This window comes from Xiphias gladius, unplaced genomic scaffold (assembly GCF_016859285.1).
Source record: "Xiphias gladius isolate SHS-SW01 ecotype Sanya breed wild unplaced genomic scaffold, ASM1685928v1 HiC_scaffold_1479, whole genome shotgun sequence".
NCBI classification, from domain to species: domain Eukaryota; kingdom Metazoa; phylum Chordata; class Actinopteri; order Istiophoriformes; family Xiphiidae; genus Xiphias; species Xiphias gladius.
The window spans coordinates 79,204-95,791 of NW_024401809.1; the positions used below are offsets into that span (position 1 = coordinate 79,204).

A 16,588-nucleotide genomic window follows, 5' to 3' on the forward strand; every position below is an offset into this window, starting at 1 on the left:
GGGGCCCTTAAAGAGACAGGATTTAAAACAGACTGTTTCAGAGAAAGGGTGAAGAGAGCTGTGGTAGAAACAGTAGGACAGTACGAAAAATTATGTTTTTTTTTTTAACTTTAAAGCATCTAAATATTTTCTAGTAGACCCCTGAGATAAAAATATGAACATTAAAATGAGCATAATATGTGCTCTTTAATGTTACATGTCAGAAGGCTAAAGATTTATAAAAGAAATGGAAATAAAAATTAAGGCACTGACTTTGATCACAAAGATTAGCTTAGATTAAGGGGCACACAGGCTTTGTGTCATGATGGACACAAAAACCCCAAGTAAATCCAAAGCCCTGAGTTGAGTGCAGAAAGATATATGTGCTGTATTCAACTTAACTAAAAAGGTTCAACTTTAATTTAAAATAAAGCTGCAAACAGCATTTATTGGGCCCTCGCACCATTGTTGCATGTCAGGGGTGCTGGTGAGATGCCAGATGACGCAGCTGTGAATTTGAGCAACCAACGGAGGCTGCACTAATGAGTTAAATGTTATTTATTGTGTGGAGTGCATGGCGACGGACATGACGTATTGCACATTTTGTAATAATTCCTGTGTCCAGAACGTGGTGCTAGAGAACATGCTCCAAACATGCATTATATTGTTGCACAAGTGTAGACAAGATCATGAAACAATAATGTAAATACAATGATGACTGTCACACAAGGCTTACTTCCTATTCCCAGTAGGTGTCACTATTACTATGATTCAATATTGGCCTGTAGATGTATTCAGGTTGGGACTCAAACATGCTAAATTTGGGATGATGTGGATTCAAAATGTCAAGCCCTCGCGGGACGTTGCACCGCATCTCAAAACATCTAAATTCGCCGCACTGCCAGGGTAACACTCTTCAATGAAAAGTCACAATCCTCACAATAAAACCTCATCAAGGTCTTTGGGCTTTTCTGACCACATTTGAGGTGGATCTGGTCAACCCGCTAGGCGGACTATATCTAAGTGTAAAACATGTCCTGTTGCCAGTAGGTGGCACTAAGACTAGACCTGAATATTGGCATGTAGATGTCTTCAAGCTGGGACTCTAATCAAACACGTGAAGTTTGGGGCAGATTGGATAATTTATATTTGAGTTTCCAACAACGTCCTCTTTAATTGCAAAACATAATTCTCCATGGCGCCACGGACATGCTGTTCAATGAAAATATCACCAAGATCTTTGGATTATACTGACCACTTTTGATGTCGATCTGATGCATTCTCTAGGAGGAGTTTGTTAAAGTATAACGGCTGGAAATGGCAAAAACTGCACCAAAATTGTACAGTAAATTCAACTTCCTGTTGGGTTTAGGGTATGGTTCCAAGAGGCTTTGAATGTGAATGAGAGAAACCTTCGAACCCATTCATCTTCAACCTCTTCCTACTCATTCATACATTAACCTAGAAACTTCATTATAAAACATTCATGGAATAATGGGATTTTCACACATCAATACAGCTTTTTTATGCATTTCACACTTTTGACACAGTCAAAATTTTACTTTCATTAACTTTTCTGACTTTTCCAGATTTTTACATTGGTGTCTATGGTGCGGAATGTTCAGAGGCTAGAGTAGGCGACATCGCAAAGAGTGGAAGAAGGTGTTAAACTGTTCTGAAAATTTTTTTGTGTAACTTGTCCTCACATCCACAAATTTCATTGTTCACACATCATTTTTTGCCAGAACGTAGACATATTGTCCTCTTTCACACAATGTAACTATCTAAGCAAACAGACTTGCAAATTTTGTTCCATGAGCCTCTGAGTGACAGGAGTACTATCCAACTGCCCCATTTACTCCAATGTTAACTGAGACCAGAAAATAAAGAGGAAAACAGAAGGGGGGGGGGGGAGATTTTTTTTTTTTTTTTTTTTTTTTTTTTAAATCGCTGTATCTCCCACATTTTCGTACCACAAATAAATACTTTATATCACTGCTTTCAGCACAGTTTTGGGAAATATTTACCTGTTCAAGTATTATTCAATATAAGCACTCATCATTAGTATTGTTCAATATATGTATTTACCATTAATCAAACAGTGAGATAATTTAATCATTTTTTTATTAAATCAAATGATATGGATGTTACACCATTGCTTTTGAACTCATGCACTTATATATCAAGAGATGGAGAAAATATTACACCATTATTTTCGAGACCAAGCAGAGTGCCTAAAAAAAGAAAAAACGCTGGAACAAAGGAGGGGTCAGATTGTAAGCTCCATCAAGGGCAGGACAGTTGGAAAAGTATAAATATGAATGCTTTCTCATTCTGATTCAGTTGCTCCCGGGACCAGCTTGGTTTATTGTATGCTTTTTGACTATATGCAATAAATCTACTACATCCGACCCAGTAGACTTCAGTTAATTATTTGCTAGGTTAAACTTAACTGTAAATCTGAGGGTTTCCTCTTCCCACTTAACACCCCCCTCTCTCACACAACAGGAAATTTTAGTTAATAGCAGTTATGGTCTTTCTTTGGTGAGCCTGAGTTCAAGAGCTGTCTCCCTCGGCCTTAATCCATGTCCCACTCAGTAGAAACTAAGCACTTAGAAGCACTACGGCACCCGTTAACTGCAGCTGGGTACATACACAACCCATTCAGATCAGCTGCTTACACTGCACACACACATCAGCATAACATAAGACAAACAGACACATATGCAGAGACGCACAAGGCCACACAGACAAAGCATAAAAGCAACCTGGTACCTCCATGCCTATGTGTGTGTGCATGTAATCACTGATTCTGAATCAGTTGCGTGTACACATCTGTGATTAATTTTCTTTATACATTTAAACTTATTCAAGTCCTTCAACTGACTTCAATTTGAACTCCTTTCAATTCTAAAACTATAGTTTGCATTCTGCATCTCTTTCTCACTGTCTCTCTCTTAATGGATTTAAATTCCACTTATTCCCAGATTTTCCAGCTATTCAGCTAGGCTTTGCCATTTTCTTTTCTTTTCAGTTAAGTGGCAGTTTGGCTTCAGTTCAGTCCTTCTCCTCGTACTTGTGCTCACTTGTACAATATGACTCCCTTTTAAACTTCTTTCATCACTTTCACTATAGATTACACACATCCCTTTTTGTCAAGCGGGCTCCATAGTGCCTGCAACACAGGGTCATGTTGGGATAACTTTGCTTGGATGTTCATGAAATTAGGTGGAGTCATTGGAGTCATCACTCTGGACATAATACATATTTTTTTGAAATTTTCTTTGTTGGACAGGAAGTCAGCCATTTTGGATTTCGTGCATCACTTTTCATTTTAGAAACAAATTTTTGAGGCTTTTAGGATATGCAGAAACTCAAAACTTTTCACTCATGTTCAAACTCCTAAGTATTTCGATTTGATATCATGACTGGGCATGGGCATGGCACTTCGACTATAGCGCCCCCCCTAATTACTTTTAGCATTTTTGAGGTGACAGGGGTGCTAGCACCTCAAAAACGCCTCTTCTGATGCACATGCATTAATGCATCCCTTCTGGTGTAACCTGATATCTGATACGGGTCTTGGCCATGGGTGTGGCAAAATGGCTCGAGGGCACCACCTAGAAGTTGTTGTAACTTGCACAAATCTACACCAGACTTAACATTGTTGATAAGAGTCCCAGCTACTTACTGGCAACACTAAATTACATTTTATATATTTATGCTCTCTTGGCTGGCTGATCAGATCCATCTCAAATTAGGTCAGAAAAGCCTTAAGGCCTCTATGAGGTTTTCTCGTGAAGATTGGTACTTTTCATCAAATGGCATTCCCCTGGTGGCTCTGCGAATTTCGATGAATCTTGAGGAAGTTGTTGTAACTCAAATATACATTGTTAAATCGTTCCTAAACTTAAAATGTTTGGTAATAGTCTTGGCCTGAGACCATATACATGCCAACAGTCATAGCGCCACCTAGTGGCAACAGGAAATGACATACTATACTTTGATGTACTCCTCCTAGGAGGTTGACCAAATACATTTCACATTAGGTCAGAAAAGCCTTAAGACCCTGATCATGCTATATTGTGAAGCTTGTCAAGTCTGAGGGCAAAAGGACTGGGGCTCAAGCCCCTTTTAGGGCCTATCTGTGCACATGCCTTCCTTCATGCACGATGCAAATATGCAACTGGTGGGCACAGTAAGTGATGTTTAACTCACTGGTTCTCTATCTGATGTTCATGCAAATTCTGAGCCATGTCATACCTGTATTAACACCAGGGCTGCCACTCCCCCCACAGGCTCAAAGTGTGAGGGCTCATTCAATGCTGCTTTCTATCATTGGATTATGATCCGGATTAGACCTGCCCCTATTTGAAGCCACATTACTTTGTCATTATTTAATGTAGTTTAAGTTTTATGCCGTTTTTAGTATCTTCCAGATTTTGTTGATGATGTTTATTAAGTGGAATGCTCAGAGCTGATTGTTTGACTATCTGCCAAATTTTCCCAAAAAACCTTTTTCAACCTCCTTTAACTCAGTCATTGTTGCTCGCATTATGACGACTTAATGTTTTTGAATGAATCCCATCCAAGCTCAGAGAGTGCTAACCAAGTCTCACCGACTGCCATGTTAAACTGAGCTCTAAAGTTCTTGCCAAAAACACAACTGGTAGATTTTCAACTGCGACAGCTACTATATCTTATAATACATCAGTGTCTTTACTAAAGCCCTATGAAGCTCATAGTGCAAAATTTTGTGGATAGGATCTTAACTATGCTAGCTATGAGGGGATTTTTTGATGGTTAAGTTTTAGCTTGTAAGCTGTAGTCTGCCGGGTGACGGAGTGTTGTGTGTATGTAATTACTAAGGTATTACTAATTATATTACCAAGGCCTGGATACCTGTAGTGACGATGGTCAGAGTTAGGATAAGTCTCCAGGACATGAATGAAAGTCCATGTAATGTTGTCTGTAGTGATTTGAACATGACTGCGTGTGTGTGTGTGTGTGTGTGTGTGTGTGTGTGAGAGAGAGACCCACTTTTACACAACACCTGCTATCAGTACTTATACTGGTAACGTTAGCACCTTTTCCGCTGCCTGAGGTGGTAGTAAGACTACCCAAATGCCGCAAATACCATCAACCATAGTACTACAGTTAGTCCTGGATGAATATTCCCTCACATCCACTTGTAGTGGGTTATCCTGGTTAAGCACCAAGCAGCAGGCGCACTCAAAATTTCTCCAGAAATTTTCTAGTTATTTGCCCGCTTTGCAAAGCACAGAAGTCATATATTATCATACGCCAGGCTTATTTTTCTTATAAATTTCCTTCTTATTATCATCATTATTTTTCATCTTCTGTACAAATTTCGGTGCATAAATACTGTTGCAGCTTTGAGAAAACCGAGGCAAAATATACACTTAAGTACGAAACTACTTGGACAGTGACACCATTTTCTTAGTTTTGCCTTTGTACAACACCACAATGATTTGAAAAGAAGCCATCAAGATGTGATTGAAGTGTAAGCTTTCAGTTTTAATTCAAGGGAGTTTAAAAAATATATACCATTAACTGTTTAGGACGCACAGCCATTTTTATACATATACCCTCCATTTTCAGAGGCACAAAACTAATCAGGCACATAATTATAAATATAGGGATTATTTTCAATACTTGGATGAAAATCCTTTAGTATTCATTCAACTTCTATCAGAAGTCAAATCATCAATAAACAGCAGTGATCCAGTTCCTTTGGCAGCCATACATGCCCTTGCCAACACAGCCTACACCATGTTTGACAGATGATGTGGTATGTTTTGGAACATGAGCTGTTCCTTTCCTTCTCCAAACTCTTTTCTTCCCATCACTCAGTAATAGTTAATCTTGGTTTCATCTGTCCAAAGAATCTTTTACCAGAACTGGGCAAGCTTATTTAGATGTTTTACTGCATATTTTCCCACGAACGGCTACCAAATGCAAATTCAGCACTAGGAATCAACTCCAGACATTTTATCTATCTAATTTGCCGTGAGGACAAAAGAGGGAATAGGCCAAATCTGGCCATGAAACTCACCGTCAGTCATAAAATGAGGGACTGTATAAAAATGGTCCTAGGTTAATGAAATATTTTTGTTAACCCCACCCCGGAAATAAAGCTTAAAATCTACACTTCAGTCACATCTTGATGGCATTGTTTCAAATCCACTGTGGTGGTGTACAAAGACAAAATTACAAAAATTGTGTCAATGTCCAAATACTTACATACCTAACTGTACACCAATATCTGCGGTTCAATCGAAATAGTGTGCTATGACTTTTGGTGCTGATATCTGTAATGTTTGATTTTATAGGAATTTTTTAATGATTCTTTAAATGCTTTTATATGGGGAATGAGTGAAACATGATGAAAGATGAGGAGTATCTCAAAAAGTATAAAAACTGCAAGACTGAAAATTGGTGATGGGCTTCCCCATACTTCAATGCTTCACGTTTTCTAAATGGTAGCAGTAGTGCCACCATGTGCTGAGAAATGAGCTAACAAACATTGTAAAATATTTTGGCTAATATCTCAGAAACCGTGAGGCATAGAAGAAAAAATGGTATCTAATGATTAAGTGGGGTGAAAAGATTGATATAGGCATTGGTATCATAAATTTCTTCCGCCAATTTGGATTTTTTGATAGACATACTTTTGACTCCTTAGTCTACATTCTTCATCCAAGCTTCACCAAACTTGGTAAATACCATGTTTGGACGGCCCCGAGCACTGCCCATACGCTTGATTTGAGATATCCTGTATCATTTCTCCATGATTGGCAAACAAACTTTTGTGGTTGCGGTCAAATCAATTCAACCCACTATAACTCTTGAATGCCTCACAGACTGCAACCATGAAAAAGACTGCCGCGTTTCATGCAGTTTTGCCAGTAGGGGGCGCTGTCGTAAAAGAAATTGCTTAATAAAAATTGCTACTACTCTCAGATAGTAGAGTTTTTAAAATGTCAAGCATGACTAGGCCATATTAGCTTTTGAGCAGCTTGTTGATATCTGTAATAGTTCATTAGTTATTGACAGTTGTAAAATTTTATTTATTGTTATTGTTATCTATTGTGTTTGTGTCTGATTATTACCTTCGCCAAGGAGCTTATGTTTTCACCCATGTCTGTTTGTTGTTTTGTTTGATTGTCAGCAGGATTATGCAAGAAGTACTGAACCAATATTTATTAAAGTTGGTGGACGGATCGGGTCGAGGCCAGGGAAGAATCCATTAAATTTTGGTGATGAGCCGGTTAGAGGGGCAGATCCAGGAATTTATTTCAATTTTCCTTAACATTGTGAGGTAGGGAATTTTTCACCTTGGCAGAGGTATGTGCTTTACTGTTTGCCATTTAAGTTTTTATTATTAATATTAGTCATCTTATGCTGTGGCTCAAACTTTCATGAACAGGAATGCGCTAGAAATATGAAACTTGGCCCAATATCTGGAAATTATGTGAAAATACTTCCCAACAAACAGGAGCCCAATCAGCCAGATGGTCGTGCTGTAATTAGGGCCCAAAAACACAATCTTGGAATGCCCCTTACACACAAGTCCAGCTCAACGTTCCCTACAAAAAAGCCTCTTGGCCCATAAAAGTCCGCCATGATGGATTTTTTGCTAATTTGCAATGTGAAAGTCTTCATAAAACTTGGTAGATATCTTCAAGCTGTGTCAGAGAATAGGTCTACCAAGCATTTTGAGCCTAAGTCATAGGGCGCAGCAGAAATGCCACAAAAGTGTACCTCAAAATTTCAAAAATTTTGGTGCACATGATCTGTGGGCAAGTATAAACTAAAATCAAAGGGAAAAATTGATTGGTGCATGTTGGGTGAGGTCTATTCATTCTTTGCTCAATTTGCTATGAGTTGGAGACTACCTAGAGACATGAAACTTGGCAGCATAACTAGAAATTATAACAGTCAAAAAGTGAAAAATTCGCATGGCAAGCCCCCAACACTATAAGTCCAATCGACTTCAAATTTGATTTTCATCTACAACCCACTATCCTCTACAAATAAGCCTCTTGGGTAATTAAGGCCACCATGATGAATTTTTTTGCTAATTTGCACAATATGAAATACAGTAATGCGAACAGACTTTTTTTCGATTTCAACTATCAACACCAAATTTGGTAAACAGCCTTGATTCTATTATAAATGAGCAAGATCGGTCCCAAAAATACATTGCGGCAGGGCTTAGCAGGATACTGGCAATAACTCATTAATGACCAGTTAGAGTGCAGTCAGTGCACTTTGGCCGATTTAGTTAATCTAGAGATAACATGCAGATTTTTTTCCCCTGCGACCAACTCATTGGTTGAAGAGTAGGTACAGTTTTACTCTAACAAGATTTTCTTTGGTTGACTCCAGCCCTAGTGGAATGAGTTAATTTTTTGGCTAAACAATGTAGCTAACAACCTTAGTTGGCATGTGAAGGTCGACAAGCGGTACTGCAGGGAGAAAGTATGTTTTCCATTATGAAATGTGTGGGCCGCTTCTGTTTAGTTTAATGTCATGAGTTGTTGAGTTACACTTGTCAACCTAGAAGTAGGGAAGGGTGTCTATGTTGTTTACACTGAATGGAAACCTGAAATGTAAAATGTAGCTAATTTGAGTATTTTTGCACTGTGTCATAATGATGTAATAGACAGCACCGTAACAGTTTTAGACATATACTTCTAGTGTGACAGACAATTATATTTGTGCATAAGGAGATAATATGGAAGTGAAAGATTTTTATTTCTATGGTAAAACACAAGGTGTGGAAGGAAACAATACTGTGTACTATTCTTCAGTTAATGGTTAAAAGAAGTTAAATTCATGGGAAATATGAAACCTTAAAAACCTGAAATCATACTTCATGATTGATGTTTGAGGAGAAACAATTCCTAAAAGATACTGTACAGTTAAAACAATTTAACGCATTTAATTGCTATTAAACTATAGTGGCACGTTGAAGGTTAATGATTTGTTGATTTACTATGGCCATAGATAATGCAGACCTGACGTAAAATAATAGCCCTATTGTTATACAGGCTAGGTTTGAGACTCCCCAAAGATACCTTGGATCTTGGATTCTGAATTCTCTCCTCGCCAAAGGAGATGGCAAGCCACCATTAGCGCTTCATCTGCCTGGAGAAGAAGACACTTTTCCTTCATCCCCTTATCTGGTGATACCATTGTGGTTGGACTATGTAAGCCCACAATATCTTTGTTTTTATTATTGGGTGCACCCAGAACTCTAAATTTCTATCTGAACTGAAAACTAACTAAACATAACCTAACACTAAAGAGACCGACTACAATTAAAGGCTGAAGAAGCCTGAAAATATCAAAGAACTGAAATTTGTTACATGATTAGGACCATTGTTTCAGAGGAACCACTAAGAAGTTGAACTGGCTTATGTTATATATTGTTATTGGTTTTAACAGTAGATGTATGGGGTTTGTATAGGGCTACTGTGAAAATGTTTCCTTGCATTTGAACAAAGTTTTTTGTTAATAATGCTGGCTTAGGTCATATTCATTTTTTATTTTCTTACAAAAGGAAGGTTTCAATAAAATTATACTTTGAACCTGGCTCCAGCTACTGATTGAGTCCTTCACTCATCTCCAACCTCTCCCTACAAACTTAGACAATGGTCCAGTTTCATTTAACTACCTGTTGTCATTAAGCGGGTTTCAGGGGTAACACTGCAGATTAGTGATACCATTTTTTGGATTAATCATGGTGAACATATTTTGAGTATTTTAAAAATACATAGCTACTGTTCTATTAAGATTCGACAAATAAATTACATATTGCTTGTAAACATCAATACAGCAATAGGTCAACAGGTATGAGCAAATCCACTTTTATGTCTGCTTGGAAATGTTCCTGACTCTCTTACACAATATGAAGAAGTTGTTCAATGGAAGAAACCATTAGAATCTGTGAGAGTCAAACGGTAATTGTTGGACTCAAATGGACAACAATTGTGGTCGCATGACTGAACTAGGAGAACTGAATCCATGTACCAAGAGACAATTTTTTTTAATTTCAGTATGTTTCTCACATTATATAAGTGTTGTTCCTCCTTCTTTCTTCTATGGACCAGTTTTGTAACATTGTGTTTCATAAAACCTATTAAAATCAAGAAAAAAATACAAAATTCTGAAAAGTAATTGCAATACGTATTTAGAATAAACGTAAGAGAAATACTGCCCACATCTGAGTGTAAATTCACCAGCATGAGCATTTATGATTTTTTGGGAATACCAATCAGCTTTTATTAAAGGCAGACATATTCATAATCATACACGAGTAGTCCTTGATATGCTTGATTACAGTTCATTTATAAATGATGATGGTCTCTTCCTTTTCCTGGATATCTTTAAAGTGTTCGACTCACTTGAACATTCTTTTTTATTCAAAGCTCTGAAACACTTTGATTTTGGTCCATTCTTTTGTAATGCAGGAAGAATATTTTAAAATGACAACAGCTGTGTTTTCTTAAACTGGTCCATCAACATATTTGTTGATCTCAAAAAGCATTAGGCAGGGTTGACCGATATCTCCTTTGTTAATTATTTTAGCCAAAGAGTTATTGGCTATATTGATTATCAATGCTGGGAATATTCATCGAATTAATACTTTGGATAAAGAATCTGTCACAAATTCAATCTATTTTTCCAATTCATTGACTAGACTTGTTATACACTTGTGAAAATAACAATAAAACAAACATACCACACAAACATATCAAGCAAACTGGATAAATGGCTTGGCATTATAATAGCACCTTCCACTGCATTACCCTTTTTGTCTTTTCAAATGCCTGTCATTAACTCCAATCAAAGCATTTACTTTTGCTAATTCTTTTTGTAGGAAAATATTAATAGACACTGAAGTAGATTTTTTTTTCCATCAATGAGCTCCCCAATGCATTTACTAGATGGTAGCCAAGATATTATTTTATACACAGAAACTTTGTTGACATTAGAATGTTTTTAGAATCTGCAAATTGCCGCTTGTGCCTGTATTTTGTAATTGTGTGTAGTTCTCTAATCCCACTGCTAACATGGGTAAATTAGTTTTCGTCTACTGTTTTACTGGTTTTCGTAACCAGGATTTGAAGCTCCACGGTGTGATGATCTTCTTTTTACTCTTTGGTAACATTTTTGTGAATTAAATCAGCCCATGAATGAAGCGAAACAGTTAACCTTATAATGGGAATATTAGGAGCATGGATTATGCAAATTATTACATCTCACCAACACGCATTTCTTATGAACAGGTGGCACTCATGAGGCTGAAATGAGAGATTTACCACAAGTTTTTGCAGATAACAGAATTTAGTGAATCCGACTTAGAACACTCATACGAGCAAACCTAACAGAAAAAAAGTAAGGGCATCACACACACATTTACTCACTCTCTCTCTCTCTCTCTCTCACACACTCTCACACTCTCTCTCTCTTACACACACTCTCACTCTCTGACACACACACACACACACACACACACACACACACACACACACACACACACACACACACACACACAGTTCCTGAGTTTCTTAATGAATAATTGAGAAATTGAACAAAAACAAAAAAACTTGAGGTACAGGTAATCTGAGAATGCATATACACTGCACAGAAATCAGAGTGTCAAGGAGAAATCTAGCTGGGGAAATTCTCTAATCCCTTACCCCGATTACTGAAACTGGGTTTCTCATCAAAATCAGGAAATCAGCGTACCTGCAAAAAGCTTACTTAAGGCATGTAAACACAAGCATTTATGTCTCAGTTACTTAAGTGCATGTAAATGTGTTCCTGGGTTGTTCCTGAAACAACCCAGGAATGCATAACATATACGAATGTCACTGGACAGCGCTCATTTTTTAAAATCATATTCTTTGAGACAAGACAAGAACGATGCTCCCTCTATGTCATGCTTCTTTTTACCACATGTTTGTTTCTCTCTGCTGTCAGCTGAGGAATGACTTCTCTTCCGTTTGCGGTTTGGTACGGGAGGAGATGGTTTTGTTCGGGGAGGGCCAACATGGGGTCCTGACGGGGAACAGCAAATGACTGGCTGAGGACCTAGAAAGTGACATTAGTTATGACAATCAATCCTCTTTGTCATAGTATTAGAAAAAAAACTTGAACACGCACGCAATCACCAACCTGTTCTTCTGTGAGGCGCAGTGTCCTTGCTCTGCACTGTTCCTCTTGGTGAAATGTAGCGCACTGATGTCTCTTCCAGGTACTTATCAACAGGGTCTGGGCACACTGAAACAACAGTTGATTTCTGATGTTATTTTTAATTGTAATGCTCATTATCTTCAAATCAGAGGAATATGTCTCACAGATTGTAGAGACAATGTCTCAACTGTCATTTTTTGTGCGTTACCAGGGTTGATACATTATCAATCACCTCGGGTCAAGTACACACGAATATGTTTATTATGTTTGCATATACTTATATAGTTTTTGCATAAAACAGTGATATACTTTAAAGTTTAAATTTAAACTATGTAAATTTTAAGTGTACAAAAGGTACACTCATAAAAACAAATGTTGGATTTCTAAGCAATAAAAATAATGTACCACATCCACTTTAATCTTAATTTTGAATGCTACAGTCTGTTTTTATAAATTGCTCGCCCCATCCACTTTCCACATGTGCCCGCTGAACTTCCAGCCTCAAGCTCCTTTTACCCGCCATGTGCTACCTCCAACTGCTGCAGATCAATCGTATTCTCAGTCTCAGGCTACTTCAACTGATCATTATTTGTGTCCTTACACAGCTCTTTCTCTGAAGCCATTTTCACATATGAACTTCATACAATCTCCTAAGAATCAGGTCCGGACGTTGTCTGGACTTTCCCTTTCACACATTCAGTGCACAAATGGAGATTGTCCTTGTGAGACATGTTCAGCCTCGCTGGAAGTACTTTGTTTGATTTTGGCGAGGGGTGGCGCCTTGGTAGAGTGTGCAAGAGGCAGGACACAAACATCATTAACACGCCCACTCACTCGCTGTGAATTCTCCGGACAATTACCTCCTCTATTCACACATCGGCTCAATTGGACATTACACAGACCTTGTACTAGGAAGCTGGCAGGGTAAAGTCTGTTTATTGACTGGTTCAACTGATTCAGACTTGCGTTCACACACACAGACGCTCCTGTAATGTCTAGAAAAATTTCAGGTTTGCAGTGCACTTTTAAAGGCAGCTCTAATGTCCAGAATGTAGACACTATCCATCAGTCTCATTCAGTCCTTCAGTATGCACCACAGCAATCATTGAGGTCAAGCCGAATCTATCATGTGGCTGCCCCCTCCTTTCCACACTTAATTTGTGATGATCCCAGACAGTTTAATTTCCTTAAGATGGCTCTGGCCAGTCTTCTGTCTCATAATGAAAGGGACCAGTTCAAAATATCATGTATTATTGGATCACTTGAAGCTGGACACTGCTTTTCCCTATCCATAGATATTTTTCATTTTTATAAACAGAGAAAATTATTGCTTATGTCTTTTCTTTAACACACCTTACTTACCAATATGAGAAATCTATAATTCACTCCCCTGCCCAGTTAGTGTCAGATCAGCTCACCTATGGAGCAGTTGCCCACACTAGTCCATGGAGCATCACTCCTGCTGGGTGCTGCCTGTTGTTGCATTGCCCTCCATTTGTATCACCTTAGGTTAGGTTAGGTTTGTGGCTCAGTCATTTTAAGACAAAACCCAGTTTGTAAATTTGACATCCTGCCATTCTGTTGCTCTGGCATTGCTCTGTGTACAATGAAACAGCTAATGACAGAGCTAAAACAAGCAAAAAAAGGGGCAGTTACTTTGACAAACAAAATGTGTGAGTCGACTCGGCAGCTTCTCGACTAATGACTAAAATTATCGACTTTTAGGGGACGGTCAAACTCTAGATAATAGTGAAGTAGATGCAGAGTTGGCTTGTGCATCACATGTACATGCAGATACTGGGAAAACTCCCTACTGAGCATGTTGCCAACTATGATAGATTTACCTGAGATAGACAGTCATTCCGTGTAACCTGGTTGACTTCTCTAACTAGCTTCTCCTTTTCAGCGAGTCTTAAAATAAAATGAAAATACTTGGCCAACTATTCTGTAATCCAGGTAATATTACTCTGTAAACATTTTATGTAATTAAATTCAATCCCCAGATTTTTGTCCTATAGAATGACCTAAATGTGAAACAAAGTTCAACACAATATCTAGTATGTGACCATACTGCGAGAGCATCCTCCATAAAAGGGTAACAGGCATTAAACATTCACAATGGAGTCTTTATTATTATTAATAATCAAATGACTTGTTTAATCTCCATTCTTTTATTAATAATGTTAGGAACCATTTTGTTATGTTATTTGGTCAATTTACCACGTTACACTGCGCCTTACATTTTACCACACACCAGGTTTTGATTAACGTACTAATGTGAAATCCACATTTGCATTGTTCCTTTCTGTCATTAATAACGCTAGGTTTATATATCATTTTATGTTTAATGTTTAAATGAGTCATTGTGGAAGGCGGATGTGTGATTTTTGCAAGTAAACTCCAGATTAAACAATTCAAAAGTTCCCCAGAAAATTACTTGCCTATCCAGTTGAAAGAAAATGAGAAGATGAGTACTGCCCCTAAGAAGCACGCCCGGCCCTTAGGATTACAGCCAGATTTCTTTGCGCCTTGCTTTTTGCCATTTGCATTTTTGCCACTTTTGGCTTTATGCCATTTTTGCCATATTATTTCCTTTATGTGATGCTCTTCTGTAGTTTTGTCATCATGTATCTTGTTCTTTCTGTGCCACAGTTTTATCAATACGCACGACCTGTAGCTACTCTATATTGTAAGCCAAGTCAACAACAAATTAAATGAGAAGAGCAGAAAATGCTTTAGAATATTTTTATAACTTTTCAATCATTAAGATTTTTGAAGGTTTGTCTTGTTCGGCCAAAGCCAATTCCTTCTAAAGTTATCTAGCAAAAGCTAAGTACAGTAATTAGAATCATCGCTTTTATTCTGCCATCAATCCGTCAGAGACATACGCTGGCTGCACGCCTGCCCGACAGAACACTGAGAAATAATCATCAGTGCCAAAGGAGAGTCTTGTAGACTTCCAAAAACTGAAATGGCTTTGGTTCAAGCTGAAAATTCCCAGACTTCCAACCAAAGTAGGCAAAGCCATCTTTCCTTTTACTCATGACTGGGTTGATGTTGAAATACTGGTAACATCTTTTAGTCTGTAAATTTAATTTATAGACGTCCTAGGATTCGTAAAGTAATATAGCCATACCATTCCTGGCCTAAACATATTCTTTCCCACCATTACCTAATTTATCATATTGCTCAGCTATTGATTAACATTGTCCTTTTGTCCCACTCTGCATGTTTATAATCAGCCATTGCATTTATCCTGCGTTAGTAGACAGCAGTTAATAAATTGTAATTTTAAGCCCAGTCGTTGCTTTGTGTTCCTTTGAAGTAGAGATTGGAGATCCATTGAATCAGGATGTCATGGATTCTGATATTAAATTGATTAATCTGATTAATTCATCAATTGATTAATTAATTTCATGCAAAAGCAGGTGGTACCCTACGAGTGCTTTGATAATCCTGACAAAAACACTAGATTTTGTTTTCTGTAATTTACTTTCAGTCACTTTACCTATCTGATTGTGGTTGCTTGTTCTACCTAAGGTCAGGTTAATTCTTTCCCAATGTTAAATTCTCCATTATAGACATTCTTGACTGATCACCAAGAGAAATGGTTTTATAAGCTTTACTAAGTAGTTCCACATGATAATTCTGATTAACACCATATTTCCTCAAATTAAAATTATTTTCCCTGTAGGTCTGAATAGTTTCTGCAGCCATTGTAATGTCAACTCCGCTGGACACACAGTTTTAATAATATCGTGTATCAGAACGCATTGCTATTCTATGTTCCTGAGATTGACAGCAATGACTGAAATTTCTCTTTCCCGGTTTTAAAACCTGTCAGGATTATAAAACTCCTGTCTGAGCCTTGCAAACCCCCTCCAGTTTTCAGTTTCATTTTATGATGATTAAAATAGAAAAGCAAGATCAAAATTAAGTAGTTATATGTGTAAATCAATGACTGATATTTTTGTTTGATTACATATGGCATTTTGTTGGCAAGTGGCCATGGTGGAAGTGGGAATACACCCTCCATGTTAACATTCCATGACTGTAATGGATCTTGGTTGTAATTGTTCTTAGCCCCCATCTCATCCATTACAATCATGGAATGTACAACTCGTCAGGTATTGTCCCGTCCATATGTAAACCAGTATTTTTTAACCTGGGGGTCATGACTGTTTCATTTCTGTAAATTAATATTCTGCTTGTCAAATAGATGATTTTACTGAATTTATGGTTTACAAGCACTCAAGTCAACATGTTCTGCATTCATTCCCTCTGCTGTCCACTTTCTGCGTGTGGAGGAGCTCTGCTCTGCTCTTGGGCAAAGTATGTATTTTCTTACATATTGGCCAATGATATACAATGGCAAGAAAAA

General features: G+C 37.7%; 1 protein-coding gene across 3 annotated transcripts in view; it reads right to left on the reverse strand.

The window, feature by feature from the left end:
- The window catches only part of dedd (death effector domain containing), a 46,456-nt gene that overhangs the window by 10,130 nt on the left and 19,738 nt on the right, over positions 1–16,588 (reverse strand). For all 3 annotated transcript variants that reach the window (XM_040123162.1, XM_040123161.1, XM_040123160.1), the window contains 2 exons: positions 12,190–12,294; positions 11,968–12,105 (listed from right to left, as the gene is read on the reverse strand). In XM_040123162.1, the coding sequence (XP_039979096.1) occupies positions 11,968–12,105; positions 12,190–12,294 (243 nt within the window). The remainder of the gene's footprint in view (positions 1–11,967; positions 12,106–12,189; positions 12,295–16,588) is intronic.